This window comes from Triticum dicoccoides, chromosome 1A (genome assembly GCF_002162155.2).
Source record: "Triticum dicoccoides isolate Atlit2015 ecotype Zavitan chromosome 1A, WEW_v2.0, whole genome shotgun sequence".
In the NCBI taxonomy this organism is placed as follows: Eukaryota; Viridiplantae; Streptophyta; class Magnoliopsida; order Poales; family Poaceae; genus Triticum; species Triticum dicoccoides.
This window is the reverse complement of record NC_041380.1, coordinates 28,357,898-28,378,792: the sequence shown is the minus strand read 5'-3', so window position 1 is coordinate 28,378,792 and position 20,895 is coordinate 28,357,898. Positions and strand designations below refer to the sequence as shown.

General features: G+C 40.3%; 1 protein-coding gene across 1 annotated transcript; it reads left to right on the top strand.

Moving 5' to 3' along the window:
• Positions 1-14,597: 14,597 nt before the first annotated feature.
• LOC119350383 (protein saal1-like) lies at positions 14,598-20,889 on the top strand. The gene is made up of 11 exons (XM_037618243.1): positions 14,598-14,855; positions 15,579-15,673; positions 15,807-15,960; positions 16,628-16,693; positions 16,786-16,925; positions 17,676-17,802; positions 18,635-18,780; positions 19,495-19,630; positions 19,962-20,046; positions 20,182-20,423; positions 20,564-20,889. Exons 1-11 carry the CDS (start codon positions 14,598-14,600, stop codon positions 20,681-20,683), a joined length of 1,569 nt encoding a protein of 522 aa, XP_037474140.1. The 3' UTR covers positions 20,684-20,889.
• The last annotated feature ends 6 nt before the right edge of the window (positions 20,890-20,895 follow it).

Genomic DNA, 20,895 nt, shown 5'->3' with positions numbered 1-20,895 from the left:
GCTTAATCTTATCGGCTAGGGGCCATTAGAACAATCATCATATAATATATAGTTTCGTATACAAGTCAGATGCTTATTTATACATATCATTGGTGATGCTCAAGGAAAATCCAAATAACTCATGAATACATACGGAAATAACATCATCACATGATTGCCTCAAGACCATAACTCCGACATCCGCTCGCGTCCACGGACATATAGGGCCTAGATTTGCCAACTCCGGTTGAAGATACTCTTATACCGCGGCCTTGGTTAGGAGGGGGGGGGAGGGGGGGGGGCTCCTGTGCTGCATCATTATGACAAACAGTAAAACAAAACAATAACTGTATTTCTCAAACATAAAAATATGTCCAAGTTGTTTCAAATATGTTTGCAGTGTTAAAAAAATGTTCGTTTACGTTTTGAAAATGTTTACTTTTCTGAAAAAGTCATCTTATGTAGCTCTGGAAACATGCGTGTATTTTACACAAAGAGAGTAAAGATGACACAAAATAGAATAATTAGAAGAGAAAACTGAAAAAAAAGGAGAAGGAAAAACATAAAGTACAATATAATAAAACAAAATAAAGAAACATAACTTAGAATAAACAAAGAAAATACAGAGAACCTAGATGAAACTGAAAACCAGACAAACCTCAAAATAACAAAAAACAAATAAACTAAAAACCGCCTAAGCAGTGTAAAAACCCACCCGAGGGCCTCTACTGAGCTGGCAGGATGGAGCTACAATTAATGTGAGCACTCGCTATGTCTCACAATAAGGCTGGTCGTGATGGTAGTATCATGGGTAGTATCATGCATGCCAACTAGGCAAATTTGATGAGATGGCATATGATTAAATGAAAAAAGAGAGAGTTAAGTATCATATCATGATACTGTATCATATTAAATGATATGCTACTATGTGTCATGCATGGCAATAAATAAGATTAGCTATGATACTAACTTATAATACTATGCACTACGGATGTAGTATTATACACTAGTATCATATGCATGATACTAGTATATGATATACACTAGTATCATATGTATGATACTAGTATATGATACTTGCCATTACAACCAGCAGGGAGTCATAGCTTTTGCAGCTATTTGGATATTGATTGTTCAAGATAGGTTAGTGTTGGCCTTTATAGCACATCTAATTTGGATAACCAAGAGGTGAACGGGATAAGTCAATGAAGATAACGTAGAATGTCCCGTGCGTGATTTCCGAAATTTGATGGTTGGTGTCTCTGGTTGCACGGATAATCATACATCTACCGATCAACTATTTTTTTTCTCGATTGTCGCTCACCTAGCCTAGGGCATGCATAGCAGGAAGCCGTTGCTCGGATCATTTGTCTTTGTCAATTGCCTGGTACGAAAGCGACATGGCGACTGCTCTATCGACTAGGATCACTATGCCGATCAACTACGGAATTCCGTGTCATTGAGTTTATTAACTTGATTGTAGGATTTTTATGTTTTAAATATATTTAAAGAGATATAATATATCTCTACTATTAAAGGGGATCGAACATCGTGATGGTTCGACCTCGCTCGATCCCCCTCCCATCATAGGCACGTAGATTTTTTCTCTTCCAGAAATATGAGGAAAGCCGCGACGCCTTTGCCGCTTGATAAAAAGAAAAAAAAGAAAGGAAACAGCCCACGACCGCACACCTCATCTCCCACTAACCCCACAATTCCTCGTCCCCAATCCTCTCGCGAGAGAAATCGCCGCCGGCGGCCTTCTCTCCTTCATCGCTCAACTTGGCAAAGGCGACGAGCACCTACCGCCCCTGCTCCCCCTCCGCCATCTATACCCTTGCTTGGAGACAGCTTCCACGGCGGGCAGGGAACTCGGTAACCCCACAACGGCGCCCTCACCGAGGCCCATGGCCCAGCTCCACTTGACCTCTCATCGGAGCCATCGGTGGGAACCAAGACTGGTGATCCGCGAGACTTGCATACAGCGGCTTGGCTAGACGACCATCATCCCTACCCTGCGCGGAGCCTTTCGTCGATCTGGTCGTGCTTCCCAGCAGACATCGCGCTCCTCTCCCTTATGATGTCGTACTGGACGCATGCTCCCCGCCCCCAACGCCGGGCAATCCTGCCGGATCTGGTCGTCCTCAAACCCCAAAATCGGTGGTGGCCACGAGCAGCCAACTCTGTCCTCTGTTGTAGCTGAGGATGAGGTAGCAAACGCATGTTGAGGCGGGGAGCTGGTACATGGGGTTCTTGGAGGGAGGAGCAAGCTATCAATTGCTGCGGCGGGGTTGGAGGGGCAGATTGGAGTCAGCCGAGTGACGTTCCTCACGGCCATGGTAAACTCTAAGGTGCCTTCAGTCTATAGCTTGCAACTGCAAGCACGCCGTCACCGGAACTGCATGGAGGCCACACCCCTTCTGATTCCTTTTCTCCAATCTTCAGAGTTGTGGCCCGTCTTCAGAAGCACAAAGCCACATCACGCTGATGACAATTGGCCGTCCATCGTTTGATTCGTGTTCGTAGTATTCTGTACATCTCCGCAAGGTACAACACGGGTAATTTCACCCCATGTCGCTTATTGAATCCTGAAGCAATTAACTTATAGCTTAATTACCTGCAGGCTACAGTTCTTTATTGGGAACGAAGGATTGGTCTATTTTTCTTCCACTCTGTTTGGATTTCTAGGAAGTCTTTTGCCTATTGTGCAGCACATGAGTTCAAATATTTCTTATTTGATGTAGAATCAAATAAAAAGGTTGATGTTTCATGGCTCAATCAAACTGAAACCAACCTTAGGAATACAACAATTCTTGCTCCGTTGTATGTACTTCCAACCATTCATATTGAAGGAATATGTACAGAGGCTGAGCTCGTTAAACAACACCGTAAGCCATAACATAGCTTCAACCATGAACTGCAGTTAATTAGAAAAAAAAACTATTTGTTATTCTGTGTTTGTGAGCAGTCTATCATGGATTCGGTTCAGTTGGAGGGTCTTCTATGGCTGCAGCATGAGATATAGTACACATCTAGCCATCCAAGATCCAACATTCAACAAAAGTCTAAGATTTGCTTAACTACTTCTTTTTTGATTTACTTGGGCAGTTAATTAACTGTTTTTCATAGTTGGAGCTATACTATGTCATGATATACGAATTGAGGAAGAAATTGCAATAGATAGTCATGATATACGACACTTTTCATAAGGCGACTAAAAGATAACCGTGTGTTTCTTGCCGAATTTTACTTTTTTGAACCGTCCTTGATATTAGACACAAGATGTTGGCTAGAAATATCACATGACATTATTAGGCATCTTTAGGGATGGAGGTTAGGCATTGTCAGCGAATGGCGAGGGGGGGTGGGGGTGGGGGTGAAGTAGATCTTTTCTGAAATTACCAGCAGCTGCACACAAGTTTCATTGTTTGTCAATTTTATCCACGACTTTCATGTATTTATAGGTAATTCTTTTCAGTACTATGATTGTCAGTCTCATTGTGTATTATCCTCTTTGATTATCTTGCACTGCAGAATTATTATGCGATCAAATTTATAGGTGTATTCATTGTTTCTCCTCTTAACTATGTAGATGGAACAAGGATCACACATATTACTATAAGCTATATTCTTTTCACATTTATGCATATTCTTTTTGGGACGGAAAATAAATTCAATTATAATACGCAGATATATTTTCTCCCATCTATGTATTCTTGCTCGGAGAGAAAAACAAAGTAGCGATAATAACATACTTTATATAATCTTATGTCTTGCAAACTGAAAAAAGAAACTAACTACTCCCTCCGGTCCATAATAATTGACGCTGCTTTAGTACAACTTTGTACTAAAGCGGCGTCAATTATTATGAATCGGACGGAGTATCTTTTTTTTCTAACTTGTAGCAAAATGTGGGAGCTTATATACACACATAAAACAAGTAGCTCTTACGAAGTTCTTCAGTGTTGGTCATGTGTGTCTAAATATTGTTGCTGTTGTTGTCATCTATAAACAACAAGGTTCTTTTAAAAAAAATCTTAGGCTGACTGTGATGAGAAATGGAGCTTGGAGGAGGCATCATAGAGCTGATGCCACCTCAGCAGACAAAGAACACGAGAACGACGAGGTGAGCCGGTACTCTGCAGGAGCCGGACCATGGGGAGGTTCTAATTTTAAGAAATCTTGGTTGCTAGCATATGTAAGGTTTGAAGTATGGATTGAGAAAATAAACATCTAAATGCCAAGTAATTTGTCTGAGAATTTGACACACTGATTTAGGAATCCAGTATTGTTTTCTTCATCCTACTATCTTGAGTTTGTTGTGGAGGAGGTATTGACTATCTTTCTAAATGGACAAGAAGAATATGTTTGCCGTGTGTTGCCTCTTGGCATACCATTCAATATATGGTTAGCATTACAACTTGTACAGCAAGGTAAATCTCTATGGGATCAATCTACATGATCCTAGAATCACTACAAACGCTATACAATCAGGATATGATACATATACTATCATATGCCATATATACATTAACATGATCATAATGCATTATTACTTCCTTCATGTCTATATAGGAGAATGGATTGGTTAAAGAGGACAAAAAGTTGCCATTTTAATTTGAACTGCTACAATCTGTTTGTCGTTGTGAGAAAACATTTTAATACATAACTTAGAGATTTACTCCCTCCGTCCAATAATATAAGACAGTTTTACAAGCTAAGACAGCTTGCAAAAACATCTTATATTGTGGGATGATGGGAATATATATATTTGACTCATGCATGGAATGAGCGCACATTGTGGAGGAATCCCCTATATGACGTATGATGGGAATCATGACGTACGGCGACGGGAATCCCCTATGATTTATGATTCCTGCAAGTATATGGGGGTATTGTAGCCACACCGTAGGGAAATAATTTGAAATAGAGAGTTGTGGTAAACTTGGCTATCATGATGTGAACTTGCTTCCTTTAGTTTGAACTTTGTGTTTACTGTCCTTGATTCATGCTTGCTTTGACACTGATATGTGAAATTGATGCTTATTGTATCTTAATGTTGCTCAAAATATCATGTTTGTAATTAAGATCGAGTAGATGTTTTGGTGATCTCAGCGCATCATGATTTTTCATTATAATCTTGGTTGATTCCCGTAGCAACGCACGGGTATTTAGCTAGTTTTTCTAATTGCAAAATATTATACTTAAATGTCACATACATATACTCATGTTTTGATATCCTATATACAACAGAGAGTAATCCTCACTAATGTATTTATCTGAACATGCCAGCATGCCATCTCACCATATAATTATGTATGAGATAAGTCCGACCTTAATATCCAATCAGGCATGGGAAAAGAACCACCATAATATTCAACCATGGATGGAAAAATGATATTGATTTACATATTCTACTTATATTCAATAAATATTGTCACAGTTATATAGAATCATATATAATAATTAAGTCAGATGTATTTTAATTTTGATTCTCATATTATTCTCCTAATTTTCATCAGCCAATTCCCGCAGCAACGCGCGGGGTGTCCTCTGATTAGATATGTTCTCGTACTACACATATTATGTGATATTGCGGCCTCCGTCTCATATTCCAGCTTCCACCCTCTCACCGGTACTTGGTGTGACGACCGAAATCATAAGGATTCAGAGATCTGCCACACAGAATGGGGATAGAGGTGAGGAAGAGCATCAGGGTGAGGCCAGGAGCTAGATGAAGGGGATGATGGGAACCCAAAGATATTTCCTTTCTTGTCTTCTCTGTGTAGCTGACAGCTTAAGTACAACGCACAGACTCAGCGGCCACTGGGCCACATGCGGCCCAGGTCGACCCACTAGGCTACAGCCCGACACTACTCTCATCCCCTTCTACCAGATCCACTGATGCATTTGTGTCAGGTGTGGCACTTGGTTCATCCCTGGCTAATTTTTTTAAATAATACATTTTTTATATTAAATTTCAGAAATATTACGCCGTAATTATATTTTTTTAAAATATTACCCAATCGGTCTACTGCTGACCGATTCGATCCAGTCAGCCTGCTGCTGGCCGATTGGCCCCTAGTCGGCCCACTGCCGGCTGATTGGATCCAGTCGGCCCACTGCTGGCCGATTGGCCTCAGTCCACTGCTGACCGATTGACACCCAGTCTGCTTCCTCTAGGCCGACAGGTGTATGCACCCATTTATCTGTTAAATAGGTATTTGAAAAATGTTGAAAAAGTATTTGAAAAAAATGTTCATCATGCATATAAAAATGTTAGTCAAGTATTTTTAAAAATATTGAACAAGTATTTTAAAGATGTTGAACAAATATTTGAAAAATGTTGAATAGGTATTTGAAAAATATTAAAGAAGCATTTTAAAAAATGTTGATCATGTATATAAAAATGTTAATCAAGCATTTGCAAAAAATGTTGAACAAGTATTTCAAAAAATGTTGAAAAAGTATTTGAAATAATATTAATTATGTATATAAAAATGTTGAACAAATATTTGAAAAAATATTAATCATGCATATAAAAATGTTGAACAAGTATTTGTAAAAATGTTGATCATGTATATAAAAATGTTGAACAAGTATTTAAAATATGTTGAACAAGTATTTAAAAAATGTTAAACAAGTATGTTTAAAAAATTGAAAAAGTATTTGAAAAAAAGTTTAACATCTGGAAGCTGGTGGGGTAGTTATTAGCTAACTTGGGGATCGATGCCTGGTCTCCATGGCAATCACCAGAGCAGCTAACCACCCCATTAGTTTCCAATTGCTGGTCAGAAAAGGGATCGCGACCAACTAGAGGTGACTGAGCCGGTCTTCTCCATTATTTCATTCTTTTTCTTTCTTTTCTTTCTATATTATTTTTTCAAATACTTGTTTAAATTTTTTCAAATACTTGTTCAACATTTTTATATACATGATCAACATTTTTACAAATAATTGTTCAACATTTTTATTTACATGATCAATATTTTTTAAAATACTTGTTCAATATTTTTTTCAAATACTTGTTCAACAATTTTTTCAAATACTTCTTCAACATTTGTCGCAAATGCTTGATTAACATTTGTATATATACATGATCAACATTGTTTAAAATACTTCTTCAACATTATTCAAATACCTATTCAACAGTTTCCAAATATTTGTTCAACATTTTCAAATACTTGTACAACATTTTTTTAAATGCTTGATTAATATTTTTATATGCATGATCAATATTTTTTCAAATATTTTTCAACATTTTTCAAATACCTATTCAACAGATAGATGGGTGCATGCACCTGTCGGCCTAGAGGAAGCAGACTGGGTGCCAATCGGCCAACAGTGGGCCACTGGGGCCAATCGGCCGGCGGTGGGCCGACTGGGGGCCTATCGGCCAGCAGTAGGCCCACTGGATAATATTTTTTAAAAATATAATTACGGCGTAATATTTCTAAAATTTAATATAAAAATTGTATTATTTTAAAAAAAAATTAGCTCATCCCTGAACCTTTGATTTACGGAATCAAGGAACACGAGTTTGAAGGGAAACTGAGGGAGGCACATGTGCATGCTAGGAGAGTAGCTCGCGCGGCCATAACTGGATTTGCATCGTAAGCAGACGTGATGACCTGGCCAACATCCAGCCAAGTGGTTCACGGACTGCACTTGTCGTTCTGGGCTAGTGTGTCAATGGTACCTGCTTTATTACCTATCTATGCTAGTCGATAGGGCGATGCTACAGGCCAGATAGGAGAGCCTCTAGCTTCGCATGTAAGAAAGTCACAGTTTGGTCCTGAGTCCTCACATTCCTATCACGACAAGGCTGTAACTACAATAATCTCCATCAGGTTTGCTTACTCTCTTGTGTTTTTACTAGCTAGTGTTCTACTTCCCTAAAAAAAACAATATCAAAGGTGAAAAGTAGCGTCACCGTGAAGCGGTAAGGCCACGTCCTCTCATATCATAACCTTCTTAGAGTCTTGAGTAAGTGGCAAGCGAAAAAACTAGGGTACCTTGGCAAACACGTTTGCCTCTTGGGTGTATATATATACCTCCTCTTATATAAAATTTACTCTGATGTTTATTCAATGCATGATTACTACTCTGTCTACTACCTTCTTGAAAAGTTGTTACTATGAAGTTATTTATGTATTAAAGCAGAAGAAAAGGAATGGCTAAGATATATTCATTGACATGGTTGTTGCTGCAAGTTAATTACCATGGAATTATGTAGCAAACTAGAGCAATTTATTATGAGTCGTGACACACCTAATCAAATTCTGGTTCATTTAGTACGCCATCTCTCTAAGAGAGAGAAATCACATGTTCAGAGACGTGCTATACAAACGGTTTTAACATTTTTCCGCGACAGAGTTTTAAACCATCGCCTGACTGTGTGTGCGATATGGGGTCCTTCCAACACGACTCAGAAACCGTCAGTGATAGGTTCTCCGGTCACACATGTGGGGCAAAAGAAGTTCGTGTGCGATCGGGCTAGCCATCGGAGACAATTATCAAGCCCAATCGTTTCCGTTTGTACGTACATCCCAAACAGTGAATCCCAGAAAAGCGTTTCCGTTCGTATGTATATCACACACGATTTTTTATGTAAATGTTTGTGGAAGGTGGCCTAACGCAAACATTTGTCAGACGAAAATAGTGCATGATTGTTTATTGATCCAACACACCTACTTTCTAGAAACCGTGTGGGTTTGTTTGAGTTCATCACTCATGGTGATGTCTGAGAAACCATATGCAATAGAAAACCCCAATAATCAGGCTAATTGGCCTATTATTGATAACCCATTTAGTAATCAAATTAACATTTCATATCAAACATACCATATAATTCATATCCGTATTATGGCAGCTATCATTTCATAATTGAATTACATATGATAGCTTCAGCACTCAGTTATATCATATAGGCATATAGATAGGTACGCAATTACACAACAACACCAAGTTTCATCGCAACATCTAAAACCTTTAGAAAGTAGCATCATACACGGTAAATAGACAGATGAATCTCATCTAGAAATTGCTGAAGCGGAAAGCGGATATTGAGCCTTCAGTAATGTTGAATGTCCTTACAATTTTAGGCTAGTGGTTGTGGGTGATTGTCCGCCCAACCTTCGCCCTCTTCAGGAAGACTTCAATATTATACCGTAGGTGTTGAATATCTTCCTCGCTTTTTGACCACGCAAAAGAGGTCTGAGAAGTAAGCATTGGTGAACTGCGTTGGAAAGAACTGAAAACAAAGATATGCATAAATATATGTTCTAAATATTGAAATGGTGTCAAAGGAAAAAAACAAGGTAAAACAGTTACTACCATCCTATAGTTGACGGATGTCTTCTTCATCATGCAAACAAAGATCTTATTGTAATTTGTCGCTAGTTTCTTTATCCTAACAACTTTTCTGAGCTTCTTGGCTTGACTGATATTCTTGGACATCTCATTTCCCCATATGCAAGATGGGTCAGTGGGTCTAAACCTCTGACATCAGGACCTACATGTGCAAGATCAAATTGTTAAAACCTAAATATTAGTATGGTTCCTGCAATTGCATAATAATGTGATGTTAGACATATGATGATGCATGTCCAAACCTCGATGGTAAACCTCATCATTGCCTCCAATTGTTTCTCTGCAACACATATAAGGCAGATGTTGATTAGGTTAAGTGAGAGTTGGCATGGGATAAGTACAATATGTTAATGAAAAATAAATAAGTTGCAGATCCAGCAGATTGATTTGAGCCGCATGGAATAGTCAGTTAATCAAACAAATCATGCTAAGCAACTTCAAAATATAGCAATTGTATATGTTTCTCATGTATTTAGTACAAGAAAATTTGATTTATTTATCACATGCATAACAATAAAAAATTGTACCCATAACAAATACACATCAGATCGCAGAATTGAACCAAAGAGTTAACTCTACAGTAGAACAAATGAGCCAAACAGTTAACTAATCACGATATTGAAGAATAGAACTTGTACTAAAAGATAAGAAAGTTAACTAAACCAAGAATTCTTGAGAACTATTAGGTAGCAATTACTGGACCAAACTGTTAAGTGAACATAACATTTCAGAAGATCAGATTGCATATTAACATTACAGAGGAAAATTCATTAAAAGGCACCGGTGGTGGTGTCGAGAAAACATCACGAACTCTATTTTAAAGTAGCCAGCCGTTTGGCCCCGTTGATGGTGGCATCAAAAGCGACGTGCTCCTCCAAGATCTGGCGCTCGGTATGCATCACAGCCATCACGACATCATCCGTGTGTGCGGCCGCGATTTTCTTCTCCGCCGCCAGATGCTCCTGAGCTCCTGTGTAGGATCGAAAGTATGCCTAGAGGGGGGTGATTAGACTACTTGACCAAATAAAAATCTAGCCTTTTCCCAATTTTAAGTCTTGGCAGATTTTAGCAACTTAGCACTAGTCAAGCAATCAACCTACACATGCAAGTATAAGAGTATAGCAGCGGAATGTAAAACATTGCACATGAAGGTAAAGGGAGGAGTTTGAAGGGAGCAAACGCAATGCCACCATACACGTTGGTGGAGACTTCAACCCACGAAGGGTAACGGTTGCGTGAGTCCACAAAGGGCTCCACCCACGAAGGGTCCACGAAGAAGCAACCTTGTCTATCCCACCATGGCCATCGCCCACGAAGGACTTGTCTCACTAGAGTAGATCTTCACGAAGTAGGCGATCTCCTTGCCCGTACAAACTCCTTGGTTCAACTCCACAATCTTATCGGAGGCTCTCAAGTGACACCTAACCAATCTAGGAGACACCACTCTCCAAAAGGTAATAAACGGTGTGTTGATGATGAACTCCTTGCTCTTGTACTTCAAATGATAGTCTCCCCAACACTCAACTCTCTCTCACTGATTTGGATTTGGTGGAAAGATGGTTTGAGTGGAGAGCAACTTGGGGAAGGCTAGAGACCAAGATTCATATGGTTAGAATGGAATATCTTGGTCTCAACACATGAGTAGGTGGTTCTCTCTCAGAAAATGAATGTTGAAAGTGTAGGCATGATCTGATGGCTCTCTCTATGAATGAAGAGTGGGTGGAGGGGTATTTATAGCCTCCACACAAAATCTAACTGTTACACACAAATCACCAAACTCGATGGGACCGAATAATGAAACTCGGTCAGACCGATTTAGTTCAAAATGTGAACGTTAGGCTTTTCGGTGGGACCGACATGTCAACTCGGTGTGACCGATTTCATTAGGGTTAGGGCATAACATAATCTCGGTGAGACCGATTACACAAACTCGGTGGGACCGATTTTGTTAATAAGCTAACCAGAGAGTTGGTCAGGCAAACTCGGTGGGACCGACTCGCTCATCTCGGTGAGACCGAAACGTTATGAAGGGGAAACAGAGAGTTTGCATTGCGAACTCGGTGGGACCGATCGCTCATCTCGGTTGGACCGAAACATTATGAAGGAAAACAGAGAGTTTGCAATCACATCTTGGTGAGACCGAGATCCCTACGGGTAAGACCGAAATGACTAGGGTTTGTGGCAGTGGCTATGTCAAATGAACTCGGTGGCGCCGGATAGAAAGTTTCGGTGGGGCCGAGTTTGACTTTTGGTTTGGAACATATGTGGATATGAGAAAGTAGTTGAGGGTTTTTATAGCATATAACTAAGCATTTTGAGCAAGCAACCCATTAAGCAACATATCATCCCCTTTTAATAGTGTTGGCTTTTCCTATGGATTCAGTGTGATCTTGGATCACTAAAAGTAAAAATCTAGAGTCTTGAGCTTTAGAGCTTGAGCCAATCTTTTGTCCTTAGCATTTTGAGGGGTCCACATTTCTAATCCATGCCATGCCAATCATTGAACTTTCTGAAATATTTATCTTGAGATATCATTAGCTCAATGAGCTATATATTGTTAGGAATTATCAAAACCACCCAGGGATAGTTGCACTTTCATCCTCGATATACTGTGTGCAAAATGGTTGTGGGTGGCGCTTATTTGGAGGATGGGGCAGTGATTTGGGTGGAAGGTGTCGCGCCGGTGGCCGGGGCATGTGGGATGGAGAAGAAGGAAGAGGCTGGTGGTGGGATGTGGATTACCTGGCTATATCGACGAGGCCATGTAGCAATAAGAAGGGTCGCCGGCGATGAGACGACGCCGCAAGTAAACAGTGAAGGTTTGAACTTGGAAATGTAGTTTTTGGTCGCGCGGAGGAGACGGGGAGCTAGATACTTCCGCGGTTGTCAAAAAAAATTTCGCTTGATGCCGCAAGAAACGGGTGTGCAAATGTGGTTGAAGCGCGGGCGATGGACTGTAGACAATGAAGCTTCTGGCGTAAGCCATACATGAGAGTGCGCCATGATATTTTATATCACATCTCACATGATTTTTATAATAAACTATTTGTGGTGTACCTAATATTTTTATTCTGATTTGAAAGAAAAATAGTGTTACGGGGGGAATGACGATGTTTGCATCCGCGGCACGACGGGATATCTGTGCTGCTTCCGTAGAGTGGCCGAATAAGTCTGTTGCTTCAACATCAAAACAAAGGGAAAATACTCTTTCCTTACAACTTCAAGTGAGTGTTACTGTCTTGTGCATATTCGGTTTCGCTTACTCGAGGTTATAGTAATGTAATTGATGAGTTATGCATGTGCAACTTCCACTTTATTCTGCTAGAGATTAAGCCTGACCGGGGAGTAGTGATTGTCTTAGACTCGAGGCGTAAAGATCCCCAGAAGTATGCAGACATGACTGCAATGCTCCAGAAGTAAGTTCAATCGATCATTATCGCACCATATCGGCAACTTTCGTTCATTTGTTGATATCAAGTAATCATTTCCTTTGCCTGGCAGGGTTTGGAAACAGTTCATCGGAATGGTTCCGGGTCTGCAGAGGGAGCTGCGATTTAGACACCCTAAAGTAAGTAGTACTAGCTAGTTCCGCCGCATCTCTCATTGATTCTAGTTTCATCAATACCATTTATCATGCTTGATTACCAGTTTGATTGAACTCTATTTCTCATAAAGTGCTTGTGACAGGAAGGCGAGAATAATTTATGTGGACACTATGTTTGTGAGTTCATCTACAACTCGACCTCTCAGCGGGGCTACTCTACGAACAATATGAAGTATGTAAACAATATTCACAATTTTATTTTATTACCATCAATTGTGTTGAGTTTCTTTCATATATATATATATATATGTGTGTGTGTGTGTGTGTGTGTGTGTGTGTGTGTGTGTGTATGTATGGACCCCTTTCTTTAAATTAGATGTGGCAGATGCGGAATGAACTCCTACCACATGATTGCATACGAGCAATTTAAGAGGAATTGGCGGGATTCTTTCTTGACCACGTCATACATAAAGACGGAGAATGCCATGTGGAAGTTGAAATTGATTTTAGATGTTAGGGATTGTAAGAGATGTTATATTGTATATATATAGTAGCGTCGGATAGATATATACGAAAACTTGTTGTTCGACCAATCTCAGAGAAAGAGAGCTCACTTCTCTCTGTATATATTCATGACGATCTTGTGTAATTAATGGTTACTCCATTTGCTTACTAGTTACCGTGTCGACTTCTCTCTATACGTATAGTAACTAGCGTCGACCAAGCACGAAGAAAAGAGAGGTCACTTCTCTCTATTAGCTAGCTAACACAATATGAAACCCCTAAATTAACCCTCCAAAACCCCTAAACCCCCCTTTCAAGAAAAAAACAAAAATCCCAGCTGCCTTTTGGTCTTGATTGGTGTTATCAACCGGGACTAAAGGTCCTCCTGCCTGGGCGCCCCGCAGCGGCCACGTGGAGCCCCCTTCTGTCCCGATTCGTAAGCAAACTGAGACTAAAGGGTTTGGGCTTTAGTCCCGTTTGTTTTGTCCCCGTTCCAGAATCAGGACTAAAGGCCCTCTGAAACCGGGACTAATACCATGTTTTCTACTAGTAACAACACCACTTACATCTCGGTGAAGATCAGTAAGCCAAATATGTTGGCTGTCGATCATAGCCCTCAAACCATAACCAGCTAGTAGATGAGCAGGGATATTACAAACACGAGAACAAGCCTCAGCCTCATAATCTATGAAGTCCATTTATAGCTTGAACTTAGCTTCTCGGAAGAGGATGCCGAGAGGTGCATGGTCCCGGGTTACTGACCCCAATGCAAGCTTCGGAGAGAGGCGGTTCGTGATGAAAATAACTCGACCCATACTAAACTCTTCAGCAAGCCTGATAGCATTTATCATGGTCAAAGTTTTTTTTACCTAGGTTGTAAGTTTTTAAACAGGATTGCAAGTTTTCTAGAAAAGAAAAAGGACCACCTCAGAAAAAAAAACTAAGGACTATCAGGGCCAGGCCAAAACCCACTGGCCGCCCAAACGACCTGCCGCGGCCCGGCCCTGTGAAAAGCCCAAACGCTCTGCCTCTGGGTGGGGTTTTTGTGCAATTATTAAACCAGACCTACGCTCCCGTTCCGCATTGCGTGCGCCCTCGCAGTCGAACGGCCTCGCCAGCCCCGCTCCTCTCCTCTCCTCTCCTCTCCTCTCCTCTCCTCTCGCCCGCGCCCGCCACCGCCACCGCCGAAGAAGCTCCCATGGCGGGCGGAGCGGGGAAGGACGACGAGCCCGAGCCGCCGCGGGAGCTGGACGCGGCGGGCGAGCGAACCAGCCCCGATCACCACGCTCCGGCGTTGCCTGGCGCTTCCGAAGAGGAAGAGGGCGCCAGCGGAGCAGTCGAGGCGGGGCAGGACGACGCGCCCGAGCCGGAGGACGACCAGGAGGAGGGCGGGGACACCATGGAGGACGAGGAGGACGCCACGACGCACCTGCCGTTCGCGCCCGCGGAGGAAGAGGTACGCGGCCTCGCCTCCCACCCATCTCCCCGACGCGCGTTCCCTTCCCTCTGCGGCCGCGCGACGAGGGTTTTTGCGTCGCTCGCGTGGTTTCCATTTCCCTCGCTCTCGCGAGCATTCCGTCGAGCGGTTGGTGCGCGCTTCCGCTGTCGTTAGAATAACCAAGCGATTCCGCGCCTCAGGGTGAGCGAGGACAGCCCGCGCGGCACGTTGTGCTCGATGCTGGTTGAATCCTCCTCCATCCATGGGACAGAGGGTGAATTCCTGGGGAACACGAACATCCATCTTGCATTTGCTTTGCTATTGTGATTTGTGGGCCATGCAATTTGCATTTACGGCTGAGAACTGCCACTATGTTTACACGCCCAAATCTGTTATTACAACTGGGGTATAACTGCAACGGTTGTGGAGCAATTGTTTCTAGATGATGCCAATTTGCATTTACAGCTGAGTACTGTGAATATGGCACTCGAATGCACTCCCTACATAGTTATTACAACTGGAGTTTACTTACCAAGCAACTGCTTATCTTGAACACGAAACTTTAATGTACATAGTTTTCGCAATTGGTGCTTAGTTACCCTGTTTAGTTGCTTTGTCATCAATATTTTCATTTAGATGCCTTGTCAGGAAGACGAAAATAGTTGCCAAACATGCGACCTTGGAATTATAGTAATATGGTGTTGTCCTAATGTTGAATCTTCTGGTTGTAATTATCTGCAGTCACTTGAGGAGACAACTAAAGTTGATCCAAGCTATACTATCTCTCTTATAAGGCAACTAATACCTAAGGGATCCAGTTTGGAGAAAGAGTTCGGGTGAGTGGTACTTCCAGATTCCCCCCCATAAAGTTTGTTTAGCAACGAATGCTGTTATTAAAGCGACCTGGTTGTCCTAATAATGTCTACCTCATGCAAAAAGTGACAAGCAAAGGGTCAATTCTGATGACAGGGATTCAACGCAACCGGATAACACGGATCGTTCTGAGAAAAGTGACAAGCAGGGTCTTCCAGAAGAAAGGAGTGTCAGTCCTAAGGATCAGTGGGAAGAGTGTGGTTATATTCTGTGGGAACTTGCGGCTAGTACACCTCAAGCAGAACTTATGGTATTTATCTGCGTCATTCTCTTGTAGAAGGATGTATTTCTTCTATAGGTTTGTCATAAAGAAAAGGCGGACTGTTCTGCTATATGAAACTTGTTTATTGCTGCTCAATTTTTTACTGAACAAGATACTAGCAAGCAGGAAGTGTGAGAGATTTTGATTGCCTTATCTGCACTGGCTTTAGACATTGTTTGGATATCCTGGATTTTAATACGATGTGGTTGGCTTGTTAGATCAATTAGTAGTAGATAAGCAAAAAGTTAAGGTGGATAACTGTAATTGTTTCATTCCTTTAGTTTTGTAGCTCCTTTGTGCTTATATTTTATCTTCCTGGCCCTGAATTTTGTTCTGTATCAGTTTATTGTAGCAAATTCTTTACTATAATTTGTGAACCATATAAATTATTGCTGGTGATAGCTACATGTAGTGTGAATGCTTATGTCATAATAACATGCTAATTCTAACAAACATTTTAAATGGAAGAATGGCCAGGTTGCAGTAAGTCAAAAGTATTTCTCCTAAATCCTAATTGATCTAAGAGCAAATCAAGTGTTCAAAGGAACTACAAAAGGAAATTAAGGCATAATAAACAGAATTACCCACCTTCCTTTATACCTTAGTAATTGTGCATCTTCTGCTGCTAACAACACATTATATTTAACCCTTGTAGATTAATAACCTTGTGATTGAAGTGCTTTTGGAAAACCTTCGTACGGCAAATTCTTCTAGGGTGAAGGTGAAATGAAATTTTCCTCTACTGCTACCTCCTCTCTTTTTGCTAAGCATGTATTAAAGTATCTTGTTTCTTTGAATCTTTTGTTCCTGCAGGAAATTTGTCTTGGAATCATGGCAAACTTAGTCTGTCATGAATCTCTAGTTGCTGCAATCTCTTTGAAAAATGGTTTAATTGCAACTGTCGTGGAGCAATTGTTTCTAAAGCATGTCAAATGCCTTTCTGAAACATTCAGGTTGGGTATCTTTGGGATTGTGTTTTCTTTTTTTTTTGCCGGACTCAAAGTTATTGTTTAGAACCAATTTTTTTATTATTTATTTATCAGCCGTTTGACAAGCTATTTACTATTCTAGCATTGCAAGATATTTCATCCTGTGAAATTTAAGTCTTATATCATGTGAAATAGATCTGGGTAGTTTAGCTCATCACACACACGATTACCATGTTGATATATTATTTATGTTCTTGAATTTGTGCATTTTGTATTGGCCAGATACCCATTCAATTTTACCACATAACTATGCAAATGCCCAAATGCAAAACTACACATACTTACATCACATGTTACATGCATACCTACATTTGGACATACCCAATCAATCAGAAGTTGTTGAAGTTGTGGATGAAAATGCTTGAACATACAGCACTTTTGCAAAAATATAATCATTTTTCAACTGTGTTAGTAGGTTATGTACTTATGTTATTAATCATTTGGGGGATAGGAGCTAAGTAAATTTAGATTTTGTTTTTCTTGATAATTTAACTTTCTATTGTCGATGTTCAAAACTTGGAGAAGCTGCTTTTTAATTGTTCTGAGTTGTAGACAATGAGAACTGAGAAGTTCCATCTATGCTCTGTTCTTTTTTGCTTATTTTGACTTGTGTTACTGTCTGTAAAAAAAATTCTTACACCCCAAGATAGTTGGAATGAGTATTGCTGCTAAATTTCATCAGTGGTGCATCCTCACACATTTTTTCTTAGACAGGTTGTTGGCTGCCATTCTTCAGTCCAGTGCATCTGTTTCTTGGGCTCAAGCTCTTTTACCTGATGAGATTCTTTCACGTATTCTACTGATAGTTGGGAAGACAGATAGTACTACATTACTTGAAAAGGTATTGTACTGAATTCGTATATGCAACTTGTTGTGACTGCGTATTGTACTGAATTTGTATATGCAACTTGTTGTGACTAATCCGTAGAGTTGGTCCACACAACTTTAGTGACTTTTGTTCTTTTTAAATTGAATTTTGACATATATGGATACATTATATTTCTTTTGTAGGACTTGTGTAACATAAATCGTTTGAATTATCTTAGCTCATTCTTCTATACGTGATGGTTAGGCATGTGTGTTTGCCTGCTTAACTCTTTTATCTGTTCACCATATCCTGAGGTAGTTTCAAGAAGGTCGTCATCAAATAGTTTCCATGGACTGTTTCATCTTCCCAAACACTTCTTAGTTGTATGGTCCAGTCTTACTCATTGCTACTACTTGTTATCCGAACAATGTAGACTTATCCTTGGTCAGAATGAGGTCCTATTTTTTCCATGGAAATTGCTTGGTTCTCTTCTGTGAAAATTCTTCTCTTAGGAGAATATCTGAATTGTTTTTACTGCATTTTGGTAACAGTTGATACTCTTGAGAAACATGTGACTGCAAATTACAATTTTATCAAACTTCTAGCTGCAGAGGTCTTATGGTCTTTGAACTAGCATCTATTTGCTTATCGTTCTACAATAACTTTTATAGCAGTGAAAGCCTATTATACTGTAAAACTAATGTTGCCTATTGTTATGTGTTGTATGATTTGGTTGAAATTGTCAGCCCAGCCGAACCAACTACTTTCATCTTATTATACTATGGTTCAGCTGAAAAATGTCCATCCTTTATATTTGCATGTGTTCAACTGTTTGGTTATTTCTTATGTGAATTACTGGTTGCAGATCATTGACTTCCTATCAACTGTCATTGATAATCGAGATCTGATTGCTATGCTTATCCAGCCCTTGCTTAAACTGGGTTTAGTTGACCGTGTTATTGGGTTACTAACAAATGAGATTGACAGACCACCGGATGAGAAGCTAGACAGGTATGTTGAACTAACTTGAAATTCGGCAAGATTTTCATTTTATAAAAGTTATCTGTTACAGATTTTGAACTATTATTGTTCAAGGTATCATGGAAGCTTCTCCTATGCACTCCCTCCATTCCAAAATGCAACGTGTATTAATTTTGAGAAAAGTCAAACTTATCTAGGTTTGGTCAAATAGAAAAGCGTTTGACCTTTTGAAAAACTAATACACTTTACATTTTAGATTGGAGGGAGTATTTGGTAAATTTTCTGTAGTTTAAGAAGAAATCATAGGAAAAACACCTAAGGGCCTGTTTGGATATGTGGTATTTCTCTGGAGATTTATGGCATTCAGTTCGATTATGGGCTGAATGCTGAAGCTCCCAAAACAGTTGTGTAAGGAACCCTCAAGGATTTGAATCCTCCATAGTCCCGTTTAAAATCATTGTTTCAAAGAGATCCTCAAAGCTTCATAGAATATTTTTTATATTCATGCCTTCTAGGCAAAGTTTTGGTCCTTAACCTGTCTTCTGAGATGCGGCCATTTGTTGTTTTCCAATAATATGGTCTGAGCATTTTAAATTTCTTACATTCCCACTTCCTAATTTTAATTTAATAGGACTGTAGCTGCATTTCTCTGTCACTGCGATAACCCTTCTTAGTTTTTGAATTTTGAATTAACAACCTGGGACAGTAATGGATTCACCTTACCTTTTTCTTAACACGTTTCAGAAAGGGTTCTCTTGATTTGATCCTTCACTTCATGTTAGAATTATCAGCCATACACTGTGTTTCAAAGGCAATGACATCGAATGACCGGCTGATTAAAGTGCTAGTTAACATGATCAAGTCGCCTGATAAAGTTGAGGTGAGCATGTTGCCACCGCTACCATTTCATATATTTGTTCATCAGCCCGGTCGAATTCGGGTTCATACATTTTGGAAGAAATGCATTATGCTGTTGCCTTCTTAGTACCGAATTGTTAGCTTGACCAACTCATAACTCTTAACAAGCAAGCTGTTCCTATTTTTTTGATTGTCAGTAAGTCATGAATTTTTTTTCCGGAAATTTGAAGAAACATTCCTTGCCTCTTCCATTTTTACATTTGGCAAAATTCACCTTGCATTAATTCTTGTGAGTCCCCACCCTTGCAAGTCAAGCATGGTAATTGTATTCTTATTCACAAACTCTTCTTCAGGTTGCAAGCTATTGCGCTTCGGTGGTGATTGTAATATCAAATATTTTGACAGATGGAAAGCATTTGGTGCCTAAGATATCCCGTGGTAGGCACATTTTTTGTTAGCACTTATCTTATTTTCTAAGCAACTATCGTATTTGCTAAGCAGTGCACTGCATGACTTGAAATCAATGTTTCCATTTAGTGCCATTACAGTGATCCAGTCTTTCAATTGTTTCAGATTTACCGTTCCTGGAGAGCCTACTTGAAATTCTTCCAGAGATCCCTGATGATGACCAAGCTCGATATGCACTTTGGAGTATCTTATCGTGTATTCTGGCACAAGTTCAAGGAACTGAGTTGAACTCCTCGTCCCTCGACCAGTTTGTGTCTCTGTTCTTAGGCAAGTTCGGCCTCATCAAAGCTGACCTCGAGAAGTTAACACCTGAGGATGCTCTCCTGAAGGGATGGATATCCACATGTGTATCCTTTAAAACAATATATACAAGTTGTCCTTCATGGAAGTCTAGATCTTAAGCTACATTTACAAACTAACATGATGGGATACATCTCGGCAGCAGCAATCGCATTGTTTTTCCTATGCCACAAAATATCTGTAACAGCTCAAGGCAATCTCCTTCTTCATGGTGAGATGGATCGAGGAGAAGTCCTCCCGGGGCAACGAAGACGCCATCGACAATGCTCGGGAGGTGCTGAGCTACTGCCAGAACGCGCTCTGCTAACCGGAAACCCCACTCCACTGACAAGCTTGCTGCGGTTTGTAATCAACGGTGCTGACCTGAGAGAGAATGCGGCATCTGGCCGCTGTGATTTTGGAACTGGGAGTCGGTTATAATCTACTGTCGTTTCCGACTACTGCAACCTGTAAAGAAAATCGGCGAATGGAGATTAACTAGGGGCATAGGTGGTGATATACGAGTTTTGGGCATGAGTG

What these genes read in the sequence shown, in the direction of transcription:
- LOC119350383 (XM_037618243.1), top strand. Translation starts at nt 14,598, where the DNA reads ATGGCGGGCGGAGCGGGGAAGGACGACGAGCCCGAGCCGCCGCGGGAG. An exon ending in TCGCGCCCGCGGAGGAAGAG is followed by an intron (nt 14,856 to 15,578) that starts GTACGCGGCCTC and finishes AATTATCTGCAG; the next exon opens with TCACTTGAGGAGACAACTAA. An exon ending in AGGGATGGATATCCACATGT is followed by an intron (nt 20,424 to 20,563) that starts GTATCCTTTAAA and finishes TATCTGTAACAG; the next exon opens with CTCAAGGCAATCTCCTTCTT.